We start from the raw sequence: 24738 nt of genomic DNA on the forward strand, positions 1-24738 counted from the left end.
ACAATTTAATAGTTACTCATTCGAATTTTATTTAGATACATCAGTAATTCTAAAAAAGTCATCTATGATTTAATTAATAAAATTGTGGATATAATTTGAAAAAAGAAAGTTATTATTACAATAGATCACGGTATTAAAATTTGACATAAAAATCTAATTAAAAATATAATGATATTCGAGTTTATTGTTTAAAATTCCAAACCTCAGAATTTGAATAAATTAAAGGAAAAATCGAATGTGAGCATGCTTGGTAGTTCATACCTTATGTCCTTATGTATTAAAATATATTATATGGTAATTTATAAAATTATAATATGCAAATTATAATTTATTTTGAAATTGAAACGTTATACATATTATTTACATATATTATTATTGTGGTTTTTATTTAAGCTATTTAATATATAAATGTATAATAACTAATAAGTACTTAAAAAGTATAGTTTTTAAATTTAAATCTATTGTTTGAAAATTATATGCTGATGAACATTGATCGTATTTTGTAAACGGTAGTAAATTAGCCAAACACCATTTAATCCTAAAGAATAGATACAGCTAACAGCAGCAATTATTTTTCCACTACTATAAATTATTACGAAAATCCTTTTCTTATCGTATCACCGAGTCAACAATATAACTTAGAAGCCATTTTTCTAACTTAAATCTTATTCTTTTCGATTGATAATCGTCATTATAAATATCCGTCTGTACTTTTTTCTTTCTATCAATCATTGGCCGTCAAAATGGAACATCAATCCTTAATATCTATAATCAACTTCTATAATCTCCTGGTGTGATCAATTTAATGTTAAATACTTTTTAGAGATTTTTCTACAAGATTTAAAATAATAAAAAAACAATTTTCAATTCATTCAAATAGTCAAATAAAGTTAAAAATGATGTTTCTAAAAAACTATAATATTATATGCATTGTAATTTATTACTTTGTCCATCAAAAATGTATTTTTTATGGAAAAAAGTTACTTAAGTTAATAAGTAAAATAAATAAATTTATAACCTCTATCACTTACTTTTTTCTATTAGTATATTATAAAATATTTGTTGGTAAGAAGTTTTAAAATGTTATAGATATATATAAAAAAAAACTATATTTAATAGTTCAATATGGCAATATACTTAAATACATAAGGTATAAATGTTTAGAGTGGCTGAGACATGGAAATGTATCAAGGAATGTCCTAACGACTTAACAGGAAAATTAAATAAGAAACGTCGACTAGGAAGGCCAAGAAGAAGATGGAAAGACATGCGTAGTAAAGAATATAAGACTGGCAGACGGGAGTGCAACATTAGAATGGATCCTAGACAGAGAAAAATAGAGAGGCTTACTAGTGGTAGCGCAGGTGCTAAATGAACCGCTGATCTGGTAAAGATGTTTAAACACATACATATAAGTATATTTAATAATAATAATAAAAAAATAAATACTGCAACTTGCGTGTTTAGGTGAATGGGAGGCAGAACGATTCGTCAATCAACTTAAATGAAAAACTTTTGGCAATCATTTAAAAAACATAAAAATAAATATACACGCTATATGTGTAGTCTGATTTTATTAAAACGTAAGGTCTATTTCTTAATCATTACTATTTTTTTCTATACATTTCAATCACGAAATTATGATCAAACGGTGATGTATTTAGGCTACTAAAAGTACACTACTGTCGTCGATGAAGTACAACAATACAAGTAGGAAATAACTATCGATTATTATAATACTATTCAAGTGCATAAGTAGGAATAATTACTCAATTACCCTATGTAATGATATGCGACATATGTTAATAAACAGCAAAGATCATACAGGCGCGATGAGTTTTTTTTAAACATTGGCCATATTTATGTAGAATTTTCGATCTGTAAATCAATTGCAAACAGTTTTTTTTTGCTAAAGGAGTTCAATGTAGGCATTACGAAGGAAGTGTGTAATTACTGGCTGTGGATTGCACTGATTGCAGTGAAGTAGTGTTCGTAGAAAATTATTATTAGTACGCGTGCAAATATTGTTCACCTATCATGATTCATGACATGTGACTTTCACACTCATGCACATGTCACTGCTGCGAAGTCGGATACGACTTCTTTATATTTACTAATTTCTTTTAAAGTATGTGCATTTTGGCCAACATGCCATAGTAAAGTCGATTTGTATTGAATAAGACTTTTGAAAATAAATTTCATTTTATCAACGACTTTACTAATAATTTACATAGACTTTTCTGTTTTTAAATTTTTCATTTCATCATTTATTTTTTGAATGAGATAACTTGATGCGATGTACAACAATGTATGCAATTTTTACATAAAAAAATGATAAGCAATAAATGCTATATTACATTCACTTTTAAGTGGACCCTGGGACATTAGTTATTTACTAATTAAAAAACAAAAAACAAGAAACCTACAGAAAACGATAAAATTTATAGTAAAGACTTATCTGCTGTATATAACGAAAACATAATGTCTAACTTCTTTCAAAAATCGAAATAGTAAGGCGCACGTTACCTAAACAATATATTATAATATAATAACGTTACGATAACGTTGAGAACAAATTTAATAATTATATGATAATATATTATTGTAATTTACTAAATAAGGTGTGACCATTACATTAACGAATCGTCGATGGGTCGTTTAAAATCTCGCTTTCTTTCGTTTTAAATTCCCGATACACAAATGACGTTTATAAGCGATACGCCTGCACATAGCATAAAATATATTATATATATAATACGTATATTAGATTTATTGCGTAATCGCGAACTCGTTCTGTTGGCCTCGAGCGGACGGAAACGACATTGTCGACGACGCGAGTATAGAGGAAAAAAATGCCAAACGAGCTTATAATATATAATATAATAATATGCAGTTATATTACCTATAGGTAATGTAGTTGTGCATAGAAGGTACGAAATGTTATGAGCTCATGAGGCTCGCTACCTATATAGGAAGAGCAACGCGTAAACGAGCATAATATAATAATATTACGAAACCGCGATTCCTATTGGGTACGATTAGTGCTTGCGTTAACAAAACGGCCGACAGATGGCGATTATAATAATGTTGTATTATACGTCATGACATGAAAAATATATAATGTGCATGTAATATATTAATACACCGGGTGATGTCATAATCTAAAGATCAAGAATATTCGCGAGTTTGGAATTATTTCTATTTCTTTAGTCTAATATGTGCAGCGGCTCGATTTTTCTATAGGCATTTGCGTACATAAAGCTATGACGAACGTCAGGTATAAGATGTTTAGAAATTTCCATAAAATATTTCAACTATCGGTTAGGTTCACATAATAGTTAAGTACTTAATTATAATAATTAGCATTCTATTTTATTTATTTAATTATTTTATCATATTATTATTTTCATAGTACTTAAAAAAAAAAATAGGCAGTAGGTACTACTCTACTGAACATAAAGTATTGATTGGGTCATTGTAATGAATATGTTAAATTTGAATTTTGAGTTCTAGAAAATGTAAGATGTTATGCATTTTTCACAATTAAATACTAATAGCTTTTAAATTTTCGTAATTTTGATAAATTTTACAAAAATTTTAACTTCAAATGCATAAAAAGAAAAATTTGGCCTTTGTAATTTTATATATTTTATACTGATACAAGAAAAACTTATGTGGTATATCTTATATTACATTTTTAAGGATTTCGACTCTGAACTTTTTTCGTCATTAGTAGTAAAAAATTAAAAATGTCAAATGTCTATAGATATTTATAGACATTTATTTATAAGTTGCTCAAAAAGAGTAATAAAATAAAATAAAATAAAATAATCATATAAACACTTGGCAAAAAAAAGATTTAAATTTCTACAATTATTCATTTTTGTAATAAAACAATCAAAATTTTTGATATTTTTAATTGGTAAAGAAACAAATTATTAGGAACCTGGTATTTAATTATCAAGCATTATTATCGATTCATACATTTTTCATATTTACGAACAATTTTTTTTAAAACAAAGCTATTGATATAGTCGATATAGGTATACTTACTGCTTTAAAATGTTTAGATATAGAATTAATGAAAGTTGGAGATATAAATATATATATATAATGGTTTGTATACATTACTGTAGTATTCATAATATATGTTGATTGTTGTGTAAAGTACAAAATAATTATATATTCTACTATAATACTCATTTATCTACGATCACCATCGTCACCAAAAAACTACAGGGGTCACGACCCCTAAAAATGCTGTCCCAGCTCGTCAATGTAGCAGTATACATTTAGGTACCTTATGTTATTATAGCCAGTAGGAATAGTGTTGGTGAATTATATAAAACCATGCGCGGAAGTCGAAGGAGAAAAAATTAACTTTTATCACAATACATAATATTTTAGTTACTTCCCGAACACGTCGCCATTGGTTTTTATATTATATATTTTGTTATGTTATAACTTGGACACGAATATTACAGACAATGATGACTATAACCATTGTAAATGTATGCTGTATGTATATATATATGCTGTTTTAAAGAAAATATTTCAATAGCTGATGGTAAGCGCGTATATGTTTATATATATTATAATATATATAATATATATGTGTTACAATAATAAGTATGTATATATATTATATACTTTATGTCTATACGGTATTGTGTTTATAATGTCGTTTTAATAGTTTTTTGTCTACTGTCTGCGCAGTGTGACGTATACCGAAAAATAATTCGATCCTATAGTATAAAAATGCATACATACGTATATCTATTTTATAGTAATTATTAATTAATAACGTCTTAAGGCCATAGTTTGTATCATCTGTAATCTATGGCGACAATTAATATTCGGACGCATATAAAGTTTATATAGTGTTCTCATTATACGCGAATGGCCATTAATAAAAATACGCATTTTTTCCGACTAATGTGTTTTAAATTATGTTTGTATTATTATTTATTGTATTCCTAAAATTTAGAAATTTATTTCAGACAAAATATTATATTATGTTTAAATTTCTTATTTTGCACTGGTCAATTTGTTGACACGACAATTTTTGTCACTTCCTTTTCTGTAATTGCAGTTTGTAGTATAATTTAATTATGTAAGTATATATAATATACGTATAGCTCATAATCTTAATATATTATAAATATATATACACGCTGTAAATCGAAACCAGAAAATATATTAAGAACTTTCATCCATACTAAATATATTACATTCGCGCAACATTGTATATATATATATATATATTTACTGTTATCGTCTTGACTATTTTATAGAAAACATCGATATATTTTTTAAAAATTAAATATAAAATCACTTCAAACGAATAATTTGTTGGGGTTTTCATTACGTGCAGTCAACAATAAATCGGAGGCATCTCTTAAATATTACAAATTCAGAACTAATTATCTATTGTTGTTTAATACATTTCTCACGAGTGAACATAATTTTTCGAAAAAAAAAATCAAAACTACGACCTCAAGACAACGTGAATACACATTCGAATAGACAGGTATATATTCGTTAAGAATATTTTGTTCGCAGCGTAATTACGAAATGCGAATTTCGTGCTTATCCAGCGTAAGACGCGTAGTACATATTATTATATATATTACATTTGACCGAAAAATAAAATTAAAAAAATAAGTAAATGCACGAAAGTCTTTGGACTATTCATGACCAGTGTTCAATCAAAATAATGCGTGATTATTATCTACTGAAAGAAAAATAAAAACACAATTTCGCAAAATGTAAAACGTCAGTTTTGAATGAAATTGTTAAGATTGTATTACATTATACTATTCACTACTGCGAAGATTAGTGAACGGTTGCAGTGAGAAAATGTCGATTCCCCCACAAGATTTTTGATGATTGTTTCAGTCATTTTTAAGACTCGTATTATGTAAGTGATAATAATACAACGATTACTATTAATAAACGAAGTTCTATATACGTGCGTCCACTGATATACGGACATTTGATGATAGATCAAAACGGTACTGTACCTATATTATAAAATACTTATTAAAATAATTATATTGAATTACGATATATATATGTATATTATGTCATGTATCTTTTATTATTTTAAAACGTAATAGTTTACAAGATGCAATTATTATGTTATATGTTATAGTTGTTTTTAATAATTGTATTTTTACTTGCTATCCGAGTGAACGATAATAGCTACGGTATGTCTTTTTTTTAACAACAATGCGCCAATAACGCTGTGATATCATTTTAATTATCATTATTTGTCTACTTTCTTTACATTCTTATAAGTGTTGTAGTTCTACGTGTAATCGTATTATTTTAAATCGTTTGAGTAATAATTACACATTGTTCGTCATAAAAATTCGGAAATAATATAGAAAGTTATATTTTTTTCGACATGCAGGAAATATAGTTTGTAATAATCATTAATTATTGTGACGTTTAATGCGTTATTTAAATTCAGCTCATTTTCGTTATATTTCATACACTTAAATATTGTGTTTAATTTCTAAAATTATTGTATGGCGTGTAGTTAGGTACATAATATATGACGTGTACACTCAATCCTCAAAATATGTTTTTTATCAGATAATTAATTCATAAAAATAACGTCATATTACATAGTATTTTACATTGTAATATGTAATAATACGAAATGATGGATCCACTGAATCATATTATAATAACGCATTGTAGGTTTGTAGTAGTAGGTATATACTATATTGTTTTCAAAATACCTAATTATTTGTGTATTAGTATATATTTTGATAGTAGATAAATTTTGATTGTCGCTATAATAGGTGTATTAATTATTTGAATGAAATTATTTGTGATAAATAACAAGTTGAGGTTACTTGACGACATCCTATATCGTATTGATGATATAAATTCAATACGAAAATTTGACAACAAACATATTATTATTATGTTAATGCGTTTATCATCGATATCAATAAACACTATAGTATTATAATAATACCATAATATAGTTCTTGCGTTAACCTTTAGCTTCCTTAGCTATAGACAAGTTATTATATCCAAAATTACTACAATATAACGTTATATATATTCGGTTTAGAGTATTAAATTGTAAGTTCTAAGGTCACACTTTCATAAGGCCTGCAGGCCAAGGAAAAAGATCGTCTGCGTGTCCGACTTAAACGCTTATCTGTTTAAGTAATCGAGAAAGTTATTGGCCGATCAAAGTTCATAATATGATCAGATCATTCAGATCTGGAGTTAGCTTATAAATCTCCTACTTGCAACAATTGTTTATAAATCTATTGAATATTATAATAATATAATATATTGTTTATAGATTGTCAGGAACACGCCTACACTCTCGCAAGTATATCAAATAACATTCATGACTCAGAAGTTCGGGGTTGAAAAAAAATACGTCTAGTGTTTTAAAACATTTTTTTTGCAACTATTAAATTTGAGTTATTATTATCATGTTTTATGATGAAACATTTAGTTGTTTAACTAAAATATACAAAAATAATGGAACCTCTGACATTTTTATACACGAATAGCATATTATTATTATCATCGTTACAATTCATATTGAAACAATACGGATAGCACTTAATATCAATTTAAAAAGAAAAATTACATTATGAAAATGGATAAAATTAAAAAATACAAATATAACAACATAAAAATAGTTATAGTAACAATATAAAATAATATAAGAATTAAACAAGGAATGATAGGGTTTCCCCGTTGATTAATTTCATCATTCTTAGATTCAGAAATTATTAAAACAGAGTGTACGTCAAATTGGAATGAGAAAATAAAATAAAATAAATTTTGAACTATATACATGGTACACATTATATTGTATTACTTATATTATAAAAACATACAGCAATACGATTTTAAAAAACAAAATACAAAATTATAGCCTGTGTAATGACCAGGGGCGGATCCAGGCCAAGATAACGGGGGGGGGAGGCGATTTTTAAAGGGCATACATTAATTTTGATAAAGTATTTATTGAGGCACATACATATGTTACTTTCCACAGTCTCGTACAGAATAAAAAAAATATTTTTTATAGTAGATAATAGTAATAAAAAAATATATCACTATAATTTTGTTACCCTTGAAGTATAATTACGTCAAAAACTAAAATCAGTGACTTAAACTATTGTTTTTGAGAAAACGGGGGAGGGGCGATCGCCCCAATCGCCCCTCTCTGGATCCGCCACTGGTAATGACGACGCACATCACCAAACGGAGATGAATCGGATTTTTACTAATTTCCATTAGACATATACATACACATTATATTATCCAATGCGCATTGCTTGTAAAGAATACCACCATTGTCGCAACTGACAATACTGAATGAAGTGAAAATAAAATAAACCAAATGAAAAATACAATAATATATATAATAAATACGACTAGGTTAAATTATCGGAACGCACAAGCAGATTTGATAAATTATAAAATTTATCCATCGTTATTTGTCTATAATCAAAACTCAGAATGGTCAAGTTATCTATAGTTTTTCTTTCAAGAAATCAAGGGTTTTGCAAGGAAATGGCATTTATTTTGACTTATCAAGGTTTTCGACCTATCAAAGTTTCACTGTATTGGAAATTATATAAAATACCACCAAAAAGATCAAATATTGGATGATCATTGATCAGTCAGACATGTGATTAGATCTGATAAAATATCCGAAGAGCGTGACGCAAACCGGGTAACCTACCGAATTAGAGCCTTTACTTCAAGAGCTGCTGAAACATCTGAAGATCGAGACACACAACAACGTAAGTTGATTACTTGCGAGTGTGAGCTTTTACTTCAAGAACTGTTTTAACACTGAAAAGCGAAATTTCATACGACGTAAGACTAAACGTTCATTGTGGCATAATCGTAAAGCTGTCTAACCGTAACATAATCTGCTGTGTGGCTGTGGGAAGAAATAGAAAATCAAAAATATTGTTTATCTATTGCCGTTACGCTAAATGTTAGCATTAGGCAACAACATTGAACACAGATGTATTTTTTACGGGCAATACAGTAAATGGGAATAGCTAGTAAATTATTACTATACAATATTATTTTAGAATACAGATCAATAATAAATACAAAATAATTACAAAAAATAAATAAACTATAATAAGCTTCGAGATTCAACGTGAAAGTATAAAAAATGGTTAATCTATTTTTATTCATAAAATTATAATTATTTTTACGTTTCTTTCTTTCTTTTGTTTTTTAATGGGATGTGTGATTTATTGATTCATACCATGTGTATTTATACTTATATGCTATTTTTTCTTACCAAGTGGAAACGAAAAAGTGACTCATCACGTCTTTAGGTACGAAGGTGCAATATTTAGACCTAAAAATATCTTTTTATGAAACGCGAACTTTTTGGTTTTTAAATTATTTCCGAACGGCATATAGTACCAGAATACATTCATTAAAATTTGAAAAAAAATTATTTAACAACATTGTACACGTAATAATGCGATGCGTAACACGTAATATGTATAGTACAACTATTATTATGTAGTATAGTAATTCGTACACGGTAAAATATACATAAATGTATAATAAATTCACGAGAGATGGGTCGTGGGATCTGATGTTGTGCGAACCACCTGTACACGCATATACGTATAATATTATGTATGTATATAGATATATATATTTATATGTGTATATATAAACGCAAGGTCTCTCACTTTCATCTCTCTCCCTATCGTCCGAGGCGGCGGCGTCTTCAGCTTTATTATATTTCGTTTTTCCTCTCCATCGTCGCGTTTGTCCTCCTCTGCTGTCCGACGTCGCGTCCATCGTCGTCGAACACGACCGCCTTCTTGCACCGTCAGTTACTGCTCATTATTATTTCCGCGACAACGATGAAGCGCAACACATGTCTGTGGGTGGTTCTCACCACTTACCTGGTTCAACAATGTAAGTGAACAATTTTATTATTATTTTAAACACGTATGTTATTATATTATAGATTAACAGTAAGTCAGGAAGATAGGCATACGAGTTATATAATTTTAATATTACCCTTTGAATATTCCGTGGCGAATTGCATCAACATTTTTATACTTATGAAATGCATAAAATCGCTTCTTGGATATCCGCCGATTATTTCTGTAATAATAATATCTCGTATTGTAGTTTACACGGAAATAATTTTCGTTGTGCATTCCTAACTACAATGGCGTATTTCGCGTATTGCAAAAACTTCAACACATCTCTCGAAATCTAAATATCACGACCTGGTCGCTATACTTCATAATATATAACGTATACCATATAATGTAGTAAATCAAGTTTCTTATCGGTTTTATTTACTAGTTAGTTATAGACAAATGCATAGTAATATATTTTTGTGTAAAAGTTCTCTCTTACGCTAATTTCATCATGATTTTTTTTTTATTTTATAACCATAAGCCGTGTACCTAAAGAATATTCGAATATGTTAAATAATATATCGAGTTAATCAAGTTTCATTAAGATTAAAGTTTATTTCAAATTAATTTTTTGTTACCCCATTGTTTCTAGTTTTGAACCTGATAGTAGTACTTGTGGTTATATTGACCTTGTGATAAAAAAAATCTTGATTAGTTATTGATACTTTATTTAAAAAAGAATAATTAATATTAAATTTTTTATTTGGATTATTAACAAAAGAACACCCAACAATAATTTTAGATTAGAATGATTGTTAAATTTAATATGATTTTTTTAAAATCTATTATTGTTAATGAATTTAGCAAAATTAGGCTTATAAGACTTATAGCATTTAGTGTAGTTTTTATTGTTTAAGATAAATTTGTATTTCATAATGTTATCAAATCGTAAAAAAATAAGTTGTTGGAAAATATTTAAACAAATTACTTTATTTCCCATTAAAAGATCTTAATAGGTATTTAATATTTTAATGCATTTTTGTTTTATTTTGCATTAACAATAATAACGATAGGTATAATGGTTAAAAATCTTAATGGAGATGTATTCGCCGACGAAGAAAAATGTACTATATTTTATTTATGACAAATGCGCACTGTAAATGCTAAATGGTTTGTGTAGGATCGGAAGTTTTATTTTTTTACGACGTCATATTGTTTAAGGAAAATATTATTTGAGGTAATATATTATATGATTAATCGTTTGCTGATGTGAATGTACGAAAAAAATTGAAACCGGTATAGAAACTAAAATCGTTGTTATTCAACTTAAATTTATAAGTGACAAGTTGTATATTTTGTCAATTCAAAAATATTCATGTTATCCTATACAATAATATGTAACATGGTTACGCTTTATAATAATTACTTGACGGGTTTACAATATAGGTACTATTATATAAACATGTATATATTTTTACGATAACAATTGATATCGACATATTTTTATTTTACATAAGGATATAATTCTAAACTTCATTATTTACCGATTGTGATGAATGTAGCAGTTGGGTAATTTTTTAAAAGCCAACAACGAAGAGGCGGAACTAATAGACAAAAATAAATTTATTCTAACTTAAAATGAATTTCCAATGGATGTCTTATGAGGTTCAAATACTTATTAAGAATACATTAAAATAAAACAGATGACATTATAGCGATTCCGGATTCTCTCTCTATATAAATATTAAAAACATTAAAAAAAAAAAATACTTAAATACTAAAATAAAAAATAAAAATAATGGTTTTAAATAACGTATTGCCAAGTATAGGTTTAAAAAAAAATTAAAAAAATAAGTATTATGTATACTACTATAATTTTGACTCATAATTATTATAATTAAACAAAAGTAGCTGCAAAATGTATTTATCAGTTGAGAGGAGAAGGATATAATATATCATTATTATTTATACATTTTTCGCTTAAATATCATTAAGAACATATTTTTGTATCCGACAACGTTCTGTCAAAGATGCAAACTTTCACTTTCGACTGGTTTCGTAAAATCGTTTCTGTACAACATATATTTACGTCATGTTTTTAATAAAAACCTATGATTTCCTAGATCTAATAGGAATGCGGCGTATTCCGCACCTTGCGAACACAATATATTAATATTATTTGTATCTTATATTATTATATTGGATACATGTCACCTGTCATATAGGCTATAAATATATATTATATTTCGTATATAGATTAGATGTTAACGCACGCTAGAAATCTGCTACAGTCCGTTCTGATAGAATTTCTGCAGCTGCAGTTACATAGGAAGTAAACATCATGGATATATATATAAATTATTATTATAGATACAATATAATACCGTATACACTATAGTATAGCTATAATATAACTTAATATAACCATAGCGGTTATATCACAAACTATTAGTTCATGCAATCGCCCTAAATTTATCTGTTTATGCATATTAATTGTCATTCAAACCTATTTTACGATTAATTTAAAAAAAAAAAAACTCAAAATTGCGCAAATTATATCTAATAGACAATTAATTTTCAAGACAAGTACTGCTGAGAGTTTATCACCATCAGCTGCGATAACGTGACGCCCTTTAACACAATTTGAAACTGTCAACGTATATACACGGTCTATATATAATTTACGTGCTAATAATATAGGTATATTTTAATAATACCCGTAGTGAATACGATTGTAATGGTTTAATGATTGTAATATTATTGTAATAATCCCAACAAAGGTGTGATCGAAATGGCCTGAAAGTAGATCATCATAACCATCATCAATATATCATTGTTATAGTTCAATATAATATAGAGCGATTCACTAAGCATGTTCATCCTTATATTTTTTCATTTAATAATGAAATTATTCAAATTCTGATGTTAGCAGCCAGCAGGAATATTTAATCATACTTAACAACCATATTTTTTAAATTATTGAGATTTTTTGTATTACTTAAAGAATATTCTGAATTCTGTAGTGATACAAACTACAAACTTCTGTTTTTTAAATAGGTATTAAGTCCTCTTGTTTACTGTAAATAATTAAATAATTTTGTTATAAACTTAACCTATCTTTATGTTTATACTATTAGTATATTAAGTTAAAAAACTTAAAACTGCTCGTCCAAATTTTGATTTTGATACGTTAAACTTTTCAGAAAAAATTATCTATTAAAAAATGTACAGTAGAACGGGCCAACGGGGAATCTAATTTGAAAAACAGAAGTTTGCATCTTTACAGAAACTCTTTAAGTGTAGAACAAATAATTTAAAGATATTATGGTCTATAAGTACATAGTAATAGAGTTTAAAAAAAAATCAAAAATATCAGATATTTTGAATAACTGAAATAGTTATTAAAATAAAGGAGGGATTAGCGTGTTTGGTAAATTATCCTGTGTTTAATGTACCACCATCATCATTATCATCACATTGTTGTTGTTGCATTGCATCAACCGATGGATTGCGAAATCTGTATGAATTCGTGTGTGATTGTCGAATAATCGATTACAAAAACGTAAACAATCCGGTTTGTTATTTTTTTTTAATAACGCGTTCGGCGTCTTTTTCGCATACTTGTCGTTTTATTATTTGGTATTTTTTATAAACATTTTTAAATCGTCCTCGTTGCACAACCATGGCAAATAATATTTTAATATATTATGTATATCATGTATTATAATATAAGAGTAGTACTTATATACGCATATTCTCATCGTGGACACAATATCATCCCTAAACATACACTCGACACTTACATATTATAATATGAGTATTGAGTATATTATAGTATCGCAATGTATTCACACGGATCCGTGTGCAAATTAATAGTCACACGCGCACACATACACACACATACACAGAGGCAAAGTTATGTTTTTGAATAATAATATAATACGTATTATTGTGCAAATAATAATGCAAACGTAATTAAACGCGACGACGATGAGAGACGACTGACCGCGTCGGCCTCGACCTTTTATGATATATTTTTCGCACCGGCAGACCGCGCATGGTTTCTATCTTTATTATTATGCGTGTATATAGTGTATAGTAACAGTATAAATTAGGCGCATCGTGTACATTGTTATTGTTATTATCAATTCGTTTACAACCTTGGAAATCCGCTCTAGAGGCGATCGAAACTCCCTTGTACATCATATAATTACAGGGTAATACAAGGTGTTTTATTGCGTTTGTTCTCGTCATCTATACCACTCTAACGTTGTTAGTTTGCTAACTATGAATGTATTATATCTATATATACCATGCTGATACGTCTTGCAAGTGAAAAAGATAAAAAATAACAACGCCAGCCAAGTGTTGATGGAAAACACAAAAACACCGGCACGGTGAGTTTAATAATGACTTTATCGTCGTCAGAGTGAAAACAATTTTTCGAGCTAATGAAAGTATAATTGGCTGTTAATTGAAAAGTGCAGTTTTTAATATACCATGGCTTGAGAAAAGAGAGTATACACTACTTAAACACGGTCAATGTGAGTTTGTACATAAATCGGTCGTCATCTCGATTATTGTTTATCGCAGCGAGAGGAAAGCCGATGCAGTCGTTTTTTAAGTTTTCTACCCGTTTACGATCGGCGTGCAACCGAAACGATGGTCAAGTTTTCTCCACAATAGTACACCGGTATTGCACTCGAAAAGCAGAAATTATATTGTTTACTCGGTTTTCGGACCACATAAACGTTTAAGACATCTTCGTGGCGCGTCACACGCGATTATTAAAACAGTATTTACGTCGATTACGTCGTATAGAACAGTTAGAGTGATTTGCGTGATCGCGTGTGCGCGCAGTAAACCGTATAACGAGTGTGAAACATCAGTTATGATTCGGACGGGTCGACGGAGATGAGCGAAAAGGTGAAAGTTTCACGCGCTTTGAATTGTCTTCCGTTCGGCAGCGGCGACGACACAATCAGTACTTCGAACGGCACAATAGAATCACAAAGAAATTATACATCACTGTCGTCTGTATCCAAACGTGGGTGGATCTGATCGATTTTTACGAAACGGTCGCGTTTGTGCAGACATTATCGTCGTTGTGTATTTACACAATTTAAACGTGATTATCACGTCGCGCATGAAGTCTATGTAATGTATCTTAGCATATTATTATCATTATTAAGCGTCACAGCAACGACCTCGGCTGGAAGACGATAGACGCGTGCTCTCGTAGAGGCGGGGGAGGTATTGTTGTCTTGCTATAATACTCGACAATATATGTATTTAAGACGATTTGTTACGCACCGCGGCCGAAATGATTTCGAGTTCCTCCAATTTCTCTGTGTCCGCCTTTTGTCCGCGATTATTGTCCCGGAGCTATGTGTGCAGGAGATTCTCCGCTCTTACTAATAATGATACGTTGATATATAATTCCTCAGCAACAACAATGATTACGGCAACGTCGATAGTCGTAATAACTGATATAACTGCGAGACTGCGGTAATGACGATACATAAATATATACATACATATTGCGATAAGATGAGAGAGGAGAACTAATAAGATCGTAATAATAATGAAACGTTATTGTTAAAATAATTACCGACCGGCGGCGGCAGTGACAATAATAACAATAATAATAATAATAATTAGCGCGTCGAAGTCGGTGACAAAAAGAGAATATAAATAAAAAACGGCGCACGACACGCCCTCCTCCGCCCTCGCGTCATTGTGTTCGCGTGCAGCGGCAGCTTTCTATTCGGTGTTTATATATACTCGATAAATATATATATATGCGACTTACGTATAGTAAAACATTATTATCTAACGCGCGCGGACAATGCAAATCTCATAACATAATGTGTATAGATTCATTGTGTACGCCAAGTCGACCGTTCGGGCACTCGGGGCAGACGATATACATATAGGTATATTATACGAAAGTTTAACGGCTTCGTATAGGATGCGCGTCTGCATCGTCATGTACTTCGTGTGACCCGTCAGCGGCAGTGGCGTCGTCGTAGACATCTCCCGAGTATATACTGTGTACTTAGGTCTTAGACAGCGTCGCCACCACGGCTTTCTAAAAATTAAAAGGTGCATTATGTGCATATATACGCCGTTAATATATTAATAATAATAATATTTAAATATAATAGTCATAATAATAATTATTATAACCATTACGCATGCACGTTACAGTATATATAATGTTGTGGAGGTGCAAGACGATGTGCATAAGGCATACCCGTCTGCAGTGTGCCTATATCTATTTTTATAATAGCGTCCGATGAGTGAAATAATATATGATATAATATATTGATATGCACGACGGCAAGGTTAGGTGCGGGTGACGTAACCCGGTCATTTCTTCTTAAAAACGAAAAAATAAACCGATCACGACGCGTATAGTTATCTCGCCGTCGTTACTGCTTTCACCGTGGGATCCGGAGCGTACATTATGTATTATATATCTAATACGCGAGTACTAAGTTACTACGACTTAAGCCGATCCCCGGAGTTGCGCTTATATACTGCAACGGGAATGTAATCGGCCGCGGTGTAAAAGGTCACGCGCGAATAGATTGCGCAACGTGTACCTACGTTCGTTGATGTCGTTTTAGTTTAATGAAAAAAAAAATAATCAAAATCGTCTACTGCCCTGTCGCATTTTTAATGTATACATTCCGATTGTGCTACGACCGTGTCATTTGAAAATTATCGAATCGAAACAATATCGATGGCAGTTATAAACATATTAAACCATAAATACGCACAAGTAGATTTTTGTTTAAAGTCACAGCCATTACGAATATAATAAAAAGAACTGGGTTATTACCCTCTCCAAGCGAAAGTTTTTACTTTTTTACACCATCGTGCTTGGGATATACATATTGAATAAGCAATATAAGTCATTCTTACAAGTTATATCAATTCAGAGATGTTTTTACGCGGGACCAGTAGTATTGTTATATAATATCGTTATTAAAAATGATATTATACATCATTCAATTAATTTATTGAAAGTAAAAAAAAATACCTCTGCTATCACTGACCTATAGAATTTCTACTCAAATAAGTCATGCGTATTGTCGTGTAACTGAGCCATGGTAGTATAGGTACATTAAAATATTGAGTATTGACTATAAAGTGACAATCGAAAACAATCTGGAATGGAATTAATTGTTATTTAAGATCACCATCCCACTTAAACTTTAATATAACATATCACATTATTGTCATAATTTCTTACGTTAAGGTTATACGATGTTATAAATATACACGTTTCGGCGTTTTACGCATTAATAAACGCCGTCGTGCCTTTCGTATCAACTATTCTAGACAATTTATTGTAACACCGCCGTAAAAAAATTTCTAATTATTTCATTTAAAAACGGCGTAAGACCCGAAATCGAATATCATCATACCTATTGTAGTTCACTATAGACGAATATTTCTAATTTCGTAAATTCGGTAGGTACGAGTATATGCATTTTTAATATAAACGGCTGCAGTCGCCGCTAAGTGTTTTTTTTTCATGGTGATATTATAATAAGAATATTATTGATGATTGTGCAAGACACAATGATACACGAGCGGATCGATCGAATAAAGTTGGGCGAATCTTGCACATCGGCCGTGGCCCATCGACAGGATGCGTTAAAATACCTGTACGACTGTACAAAACCGGTTAACGGAATCAGTCTGTTACTGGTTATTGTTACGTTATTTATTAATTTATACCGAATACCGATTAGAATAGACTGATGTTATACCGGCAATCGGTGTTATATTGATATTTATACAGGGATATAATTATATATATGTATAGTATAATATTAATTGTTTTAATACGCGAGTAGTTATTTTAATAACATGAAATATACTTAGGTACCTTATTCTATTTAACTCTATTATGTTCCATTTTCAGGCTCCTGCCAGCAACAACTGAAGTCGTCCAACATACAGGAAGACCCGTGTAAGGCCAAAAACAAGGTGGTAGCCGACGCGGCTTACTGTGATCGTTATTGGGAATGCGTGGACGGTCAGCCTGAGTTGTACGACTGCCCGAACGGTCTGGTTTATGCGGGAAAACACAGGGGCGTCACCGAAGGATGTGACTACCCGTGGAGGGCGGATTACTGCGAGGGAAAAACTCAAGCTAGTAAGACAATTCTTAAAATAATATAATATATTATATTCTGCGTAGAATAATATACTAACCTACAATGTATAAGGCAAGTCGTGGAATAGTTTCCAGTTTATGCTTAAAGACTAAAGTTAAGATATTTTACAGGCCATGTGTGCATTGTTGAGATTATAGATAGTATAATATGCGGTTTTTAGTGTTATTTCTTATATGCGATTCAATATAAATAATAAATATCAAGTCCATTATAATCGTTATGTATTTTTTTCAATTTAATTCAATCACGATTATGTTTACATGGGCAGCATTTTTTTCAATTATATAGGATCTATAGTTAGTATTTTAGTATTTTTTGAAATTCAAAATGACATGAATAGGTGTAGGTTAAAAAAAACTGTCAGATGGGACTGGATATTAGGGACGGTATTTTTAAATTCGAAAGCAATGAATCAAAATCGGAGCTTGCACGCTTTTTTTCGTCAAAGTTCGTTCTAATGACGTTGCTCTGCGTGATTTCCTCGTGTCATTACTTAATATTATATATACTACAGTGTATGCGATGAACCCTTTTCATGTCATAATATACATATAAACCCATTATTTCTCAGGCCTCCACGCTCGTTTTATTTACATATTATATATTCGTATAAATCCCTCCGGCGATATCCAAGCCAACGGACCGACCTCTCCATAGGTGCAGCACGAATGCGGTATAATGTTAATAGTATTATTATACTTATGCTACGTGCTATACGGCGAGTCCGTCATCGCGCGGAGGTGAAAGTATAATGCTGACGCCCGAAGCGGTTAGACGCCCACCCGGGGAGGCAGGCGATCGCTGCACGAAACCCGCAATATCCACGTCAATAATATAATATAGTACCTACAATAATAATAATAAACATACGCCGATTATAATATATTGTAATCGTCTTAAAACACGCGCGCGCGGCGTCGTGTATTGTACTATATTGCTTTTATTACTATTATTGCTAAAACGAAGTTTGCTCACCTAATTCTCCAGCCGACAACCCGCGATCCTTGAAGGCTTACGAAGATAATTATTATTATGTACATTGCCCACAGACATATAAATAACAACTGCAGGTTGTAATACGCTGCCGCATATTGAACGTCTATGTTAATCAATATTTACGTGTTAGTCCATGTTTTTGTTTGTTAAAAAAAAAACGAAAGTTCTATATGACACATATACTATCAGTTAAATTCGACTATCAAATACAATACTATGCTTGGAGTAATAATATGCTAAGTCATTGCAATTATAAACTTGGAGTTTTGACTGACATTTGGTTAACATATTTATTTTAAAGTATATTATAATGTAAGTATAATATTGAACTTACTTAATGAAATTATATAAAGACAACATACACAGTTAGATAATAAATTGCATAGACACTTGTACCAATTGTATTCCAAGTTAATAAAACAATTCCAACAAGAATTAATGACTTTTATTGACGTTTGGTTATTGTATCTTATCGAAAATAAGTATGTTGTGAATGTTGTGATGTACCTACAGCGTACAAGTAGAACTTATAAATTGGATTTTAACTAACCTCGTTCTGACTTGCTGTATGTACACAATAAGTGTTTTAACATTTTTTCAAAATATCCATTGAAACTTGACTGAAATCCATTGAATTTAACAACGAGAAATTTGTTAACAAATTAAAATTTCTATAAGTACATTTCTGTATGCCGAAAAAATATACACATTTTAAAAATAAACAACCATTATTGAATGTACCGACAATTGTCGACAAGACTGCGTAAACATTGGCTACCCTGTAAATGGTCAATGTTATTGAATCATATTATAATGAATAATAATATAGTTAACCGTGTATACTTAACTTTATACTTAAATTTGTTTTTAAAGACGGAGACTTGAAAGTTCCATTTGACGATAGAACTTCATGATGCTTTTGTGAGAGCCGAGGAGACATTAGTGAGGAGTTATACAAGAAGATTTAAATGGATTTAAATTCATTAAGAAATTCAAGAAATGAGATCTTATTGTTATTCATACATGAGTAAAATGAGATTTGAATGATTGGTGATCCTGTGTTACATTTACATATGAACGTGTTTTTGTCAGATTTTCAGTGGTGTTCAGAATTGGTTGGATGGTGGTGATTGTTGACATTTTTGGTTTAAGATGTTATGTTTGTGGGTTAGTTGTTTGCACATTTATACATAATTTGTGATTGACAGGGTATGGTCCTTTGCTGGGACGAATGTGATATTTACAAGTTTGAATGTGGCCATAGGTTTTGAAATTTTAATACTGTGGTAGTTGTCGATCGATATTGTTGTAACCGTTCGTATTGCGTTCCACAGACGGTCCGATAGCCCGAGAACACTGTGATTGGTTGTATGGAATATTCGGTCACGAGACGTCTTGCACACGGTACTGGACTTGCTGGAACAGCACCGCCACCGAACAGCTGTGCATCGGCGGATTGTTGTACAACGAGAAAACTCACTCTTGTGACTGGCCCGAGAATGTCGATGGATGCCAAAAACACCGTAAGTACCTACCAGTGATTATATATATAAAAAAGCACTAGTTATATATTTATACTGTAAATATAGGTACCTATAACTGTTAAATTAATATTCGCACATACATACGCATTCGATAGCACATGAAAATATTCAGTAAATGGTGTGACGACCGCTGTCGAGTACCGCATACCGGACTGGTTACGCACGGTCACGTTTTGCCGAGTTCACGCAGCTACGTCGTCTGTCGCGTCGAGTCGCATTTATCGTATTCTGATTGGCCGTTGTAATCGTGGTATCGTTCATTTACCACGGTTTACCTGGAATTTCCCAGAGTTGGGGCAGCTCGACTTTAGGGCACGACACAACAGAATCGACAGATAAAGTAGCTGTGTGAATCCGACCAATGTAGACCACGCCGTCTTATGACGTATCGATATACTTGCCTACCGCGTTTGGAGAGCTTTCACCACCATTTTGTCGTCACCGATGATATAATCATGCGAGGCGTTTGTACCGCGATGGTAGATCGTGTCCGGCGCGGGCTGCGCAACTCGATTGACGACCGTGTGTGTCTACATAATATATAACTATTATCATAATAATAACATACCCGTGCTACCCGTTGATACGCTCGATCCATGAATTACATAATAATTTGCGACCAAAAATATAACCGGAAAAATACAATTCGCCTCGACCTGATGATATAATACGTTATGTGCGATACGCGCGTATTAGCGGCGGGTCTGACACTCGGACTTTATGGCGGAACTATAACATTTTAATACCGTATTTTTATTGTTACGTTTTGACGTGCAGTTTCACCGATTGACGTCTTGTAGTTGTGGAGAACTGAACAAATAATACCACTGACTGGTCTTGTACACATATAAAGGCATACTATTTTACATAAGTCAGTTTACGGACTTTTTTTTCATTGTTGTTTTTATTCAGAAAATTGGCAGCCGACTAAGAGGTATTCGTTCGCGGACGAAATACACTGAGATTTATGCCGACATAATATTATAATATATTTTTATTATCCACGCGAGTCATATAATAACCTCATAATATTGTCGCTGTTGCGTCATAGCCATCGAATTGAATTGTTTTTTAAAACAAATATACGACGTACGCCTTGGGTAAATTTTCGTCATTATTTCGTTGTTAATTTATCATTGGATGCCATTTGAAAGAGAAATCCCGTTTTATTTATCGATAAATCGACGCCGTGCAGCATATACGAGCAACACTTGTCACACTCGCCCGTTCATAGCATTCGAATCGACCCGAATTTATCTAACGGGTTATATAACTAACTGACTGCACGCTTTGACACAATCGGCATGCAAAGTATCTTTTATATGTGTATTGGTATACCGATTATGATGTAGGTATATCGATGGATGTATCGTATTATTGCAGTTATGTAATCGCGCACGGGCCGTAGAAATAAAATTAAAATGCGAAAACGAAAAGAATCTTGTATCGTACTGCAAGGCTGTATCGCATATAATTTGGACCCTAGATTCAAATTAACTACTTAATGAATCCGCAGTTAAAAATAATGCTAAACAATTTTTTTTCAATTTCGAGATATTATATATTATAATAATATCATATTAATAGTTTTTTAGTCAAACATTTTTAGTAAAAAATTATTCGAATTCATAACAATTAATAATTTTCTTAATACTATTATCATCGAATAAGCGGTTCTTCTAGTATTTTGGTTTTAACTTTTTAGCGTAATTTCTCCCTCTTTTGCCCCATTTTATCGAAATCGGGTGCTAGGTTCTATGTTTTATTTACAAGTGGATCAAACATTATTGTCATTTGTGTACACAAATCTCGTATAATATATATATTCTTACGATGTGCATAAATGCATTATATTAAGAGTTGTTTTGCGTTTCAGCTCTTTGTAACGAAGATGCCAACGGAAACGTACCACTAGGAAAGTCGTGCAATAGGTACTGGCAGTGCCAAGGAGGTTACCCAAGGCTGCAAAGATGTCCGGCCATGTTGGTGTTCGACAGGCGCACTTTAAGGTGCGTTGTGCCACCCACCGAGGATTGTGAGGTGCCAACCACACCGGCCCCGTCACCAGATGACTTGCCATCTAACGAAGACGACGGTGAAGAGAACGTGCCACAACAAGCACAAGCTAAGGCTACCGCCGTCCCGGTAGCACAGCAACAGCAACAGCAACAGCGAAACCAGCAACAGCAGCAACCGCAACTTCATCAGCGTCAAGGCGGTCAGCCGCAGCAGAGACAGCAGTTCCAACAGCAGCAACAGCAACAACCACAACAACAACAACAACATTTGCCTGCCGCTACACAACAACAGCAACAGCAGTTACCGCAACAACAGTTCCAACAGCAACAACGGGCTCAGTTCCAGCAACCCGCCGCTAGGGCTGTTCAACAACCGCAACAGCAACAACAGCAGCAACAGCAACAGTTTGTGCCACAACAGCGGGCCCAACCACAACAATTCCAACTGCCCCCGTTGCCGGTACAACAACAGCAACAGCACGCCGTTCAGAGGAGAGAAAACACTCCGGTATCGTACGGCGGCGTCGAAGACGATGTCGGTGACGATGTCAGTGTACCGGTCGCGTTTTCCGAACACTAAACACAATTATTGCACTGCACAATTAACGTCGATACACCTACACACACCTACACATTTAGTATATTATTAGAATATATAGTTCAAAATGAAAACGAATATTTTTTATTACATCAAAAGTATAATCGAATTCGATTCCTTTGTCAGAAATGATTTTGTTCACAAAATTTGAATAACCTACACATACCTACAACAAAACTTTTTTTATTCGATTTTATTTTCCGTTAGTATTAGGCGATTTTTTGAGGATAGTCGTGCAAATATATTCGATATCGTATAATGACCGCCATAAAAACTACACGTCAATCATCATACCTAGTTTCGTCAAAAAATTGCGTATTCAATAATTACGATCGAGAGTTTGAAAATACATTTTTGTCGACAGTCATTTCATAGATACCTATTATAAAAATGCATAAATGGTAAAGGTGATCGTCTATAAAACATTCATTATCGATACATTTATACTCCACTCGATTTCCGTATCCGTTTATCCAACGTTTATCTATTTCAAAAAATATAACTTATCTCAAATTGTGTATCCTTGTATACGGTCTGTTAACAACTATGTTTTAAGGTCGTATTTACAGGTTTTTTTTCAAAATAAATCGTCGCTGTATCATTTCATTCATGTCGGTCTAGGCACAATATTAAAAATATGCCAAAAGTTGAAACCTGTCGAATGAAACGAATTCAACATATGTGACACGTGTACGTCGGGCATCCTCGTAAAATCGCTTCGTATAACACATTCATATGATATAATAATAGTATACTTTTAAGAGTGTAACGTTTAGATGTTATTCGTGTTGATACAAATTTGAAATTGCTTGCCAAAGGACTGAATTTATTACGCATTTTATTTTCTAATAATAAACAATAACTTAATAAGTTGAAATGTTTGTACAACTGTTTCCGTTAAATATAATTAATATATAATGTATTATATACTCGTACATATATAAAAAAATATATAATACTCTGTAAGTATGTATGTATATTATCGTACAACATTTTTTACAATTTTTTTTTTTATATACATTTTGCTATTGTAATAGAGGTTTTATTATAGTTACATTATTGTTTATTATTAAGATATATAATATTGCCATTTAAAGGTAAGTTTTAATATTTAGTATAATATATAAAATATAATATAATATTGTACGTTGAGCACTTATTTTCCATAATATGGTGTTAACATACATTTAAGAATCTATACAATTGTAATGCGTGTATTATTAATTAAAATATTTGCAATTAAAATAAACGAATGCTTTTATTATTTTTTAAATATCTGAGCTCGTGTTGAATATAGTAAAAATAACATATTTTTTCGAACCTGTTGGTTCCTACTATCGATTAAATGATCTTGGTGTATTGTTAGAAAAAAAAACACCTTTGTTGAATATATTAGCTTACAGAATCAGTGAAAACTGACTGTGTTGTAACAATATAATATAAAAGTGTACGAAAAAGTGTCAATACGAAGTTGATAGGGGT

At 31.3% G+C, this 24738-nt stretch overlaps 1 protein-coding gene across 1 annotated transcript; it reads left to right on the top strand.

The window, feature by feature from the left end:
• Positions 1–9779: 9779 nt before the first annotated feature.
• Positions 9780–24223, top strand: LOC113548418 (putative uncharacterized protein DDB_G0268364). Its single transcript, XM_026949284.1, has 4 exons — positions 9780–9951; positions 17845–18078; positions 20431–20619; positions 22517–24223. The coding sequence occupies exons 1-4, from the start codon at positions 9897–9899 to the stop codon at positions 23236–23238; spliced, it is 1200 nt and encodes a 399-aa protein (XP_026805085.1). The 5' UTR covers positions 9780–9896; the 3' UTR covers positions 23239–24223.
• The last annotated feature ends 515 nt before the right edge of the window (positions 24224–24738 follow it).

Source organism: Rhopalosiphum maidis, chromosome 1 (assembly GCF_003676215.2).
Source record: "Rhopalosiphum maidis isolate BTI-1 chromosome 1, ASM367621v3, whole genome shotgun sequence".
Taxonomy (NCBI): domain Eukaryota; kingdom Metazoa; phylum Arthropoda; class Insecta; order Hemiptera; family Aphididae; genus Rhopalosiphum; species Rhopalosiphum maidis.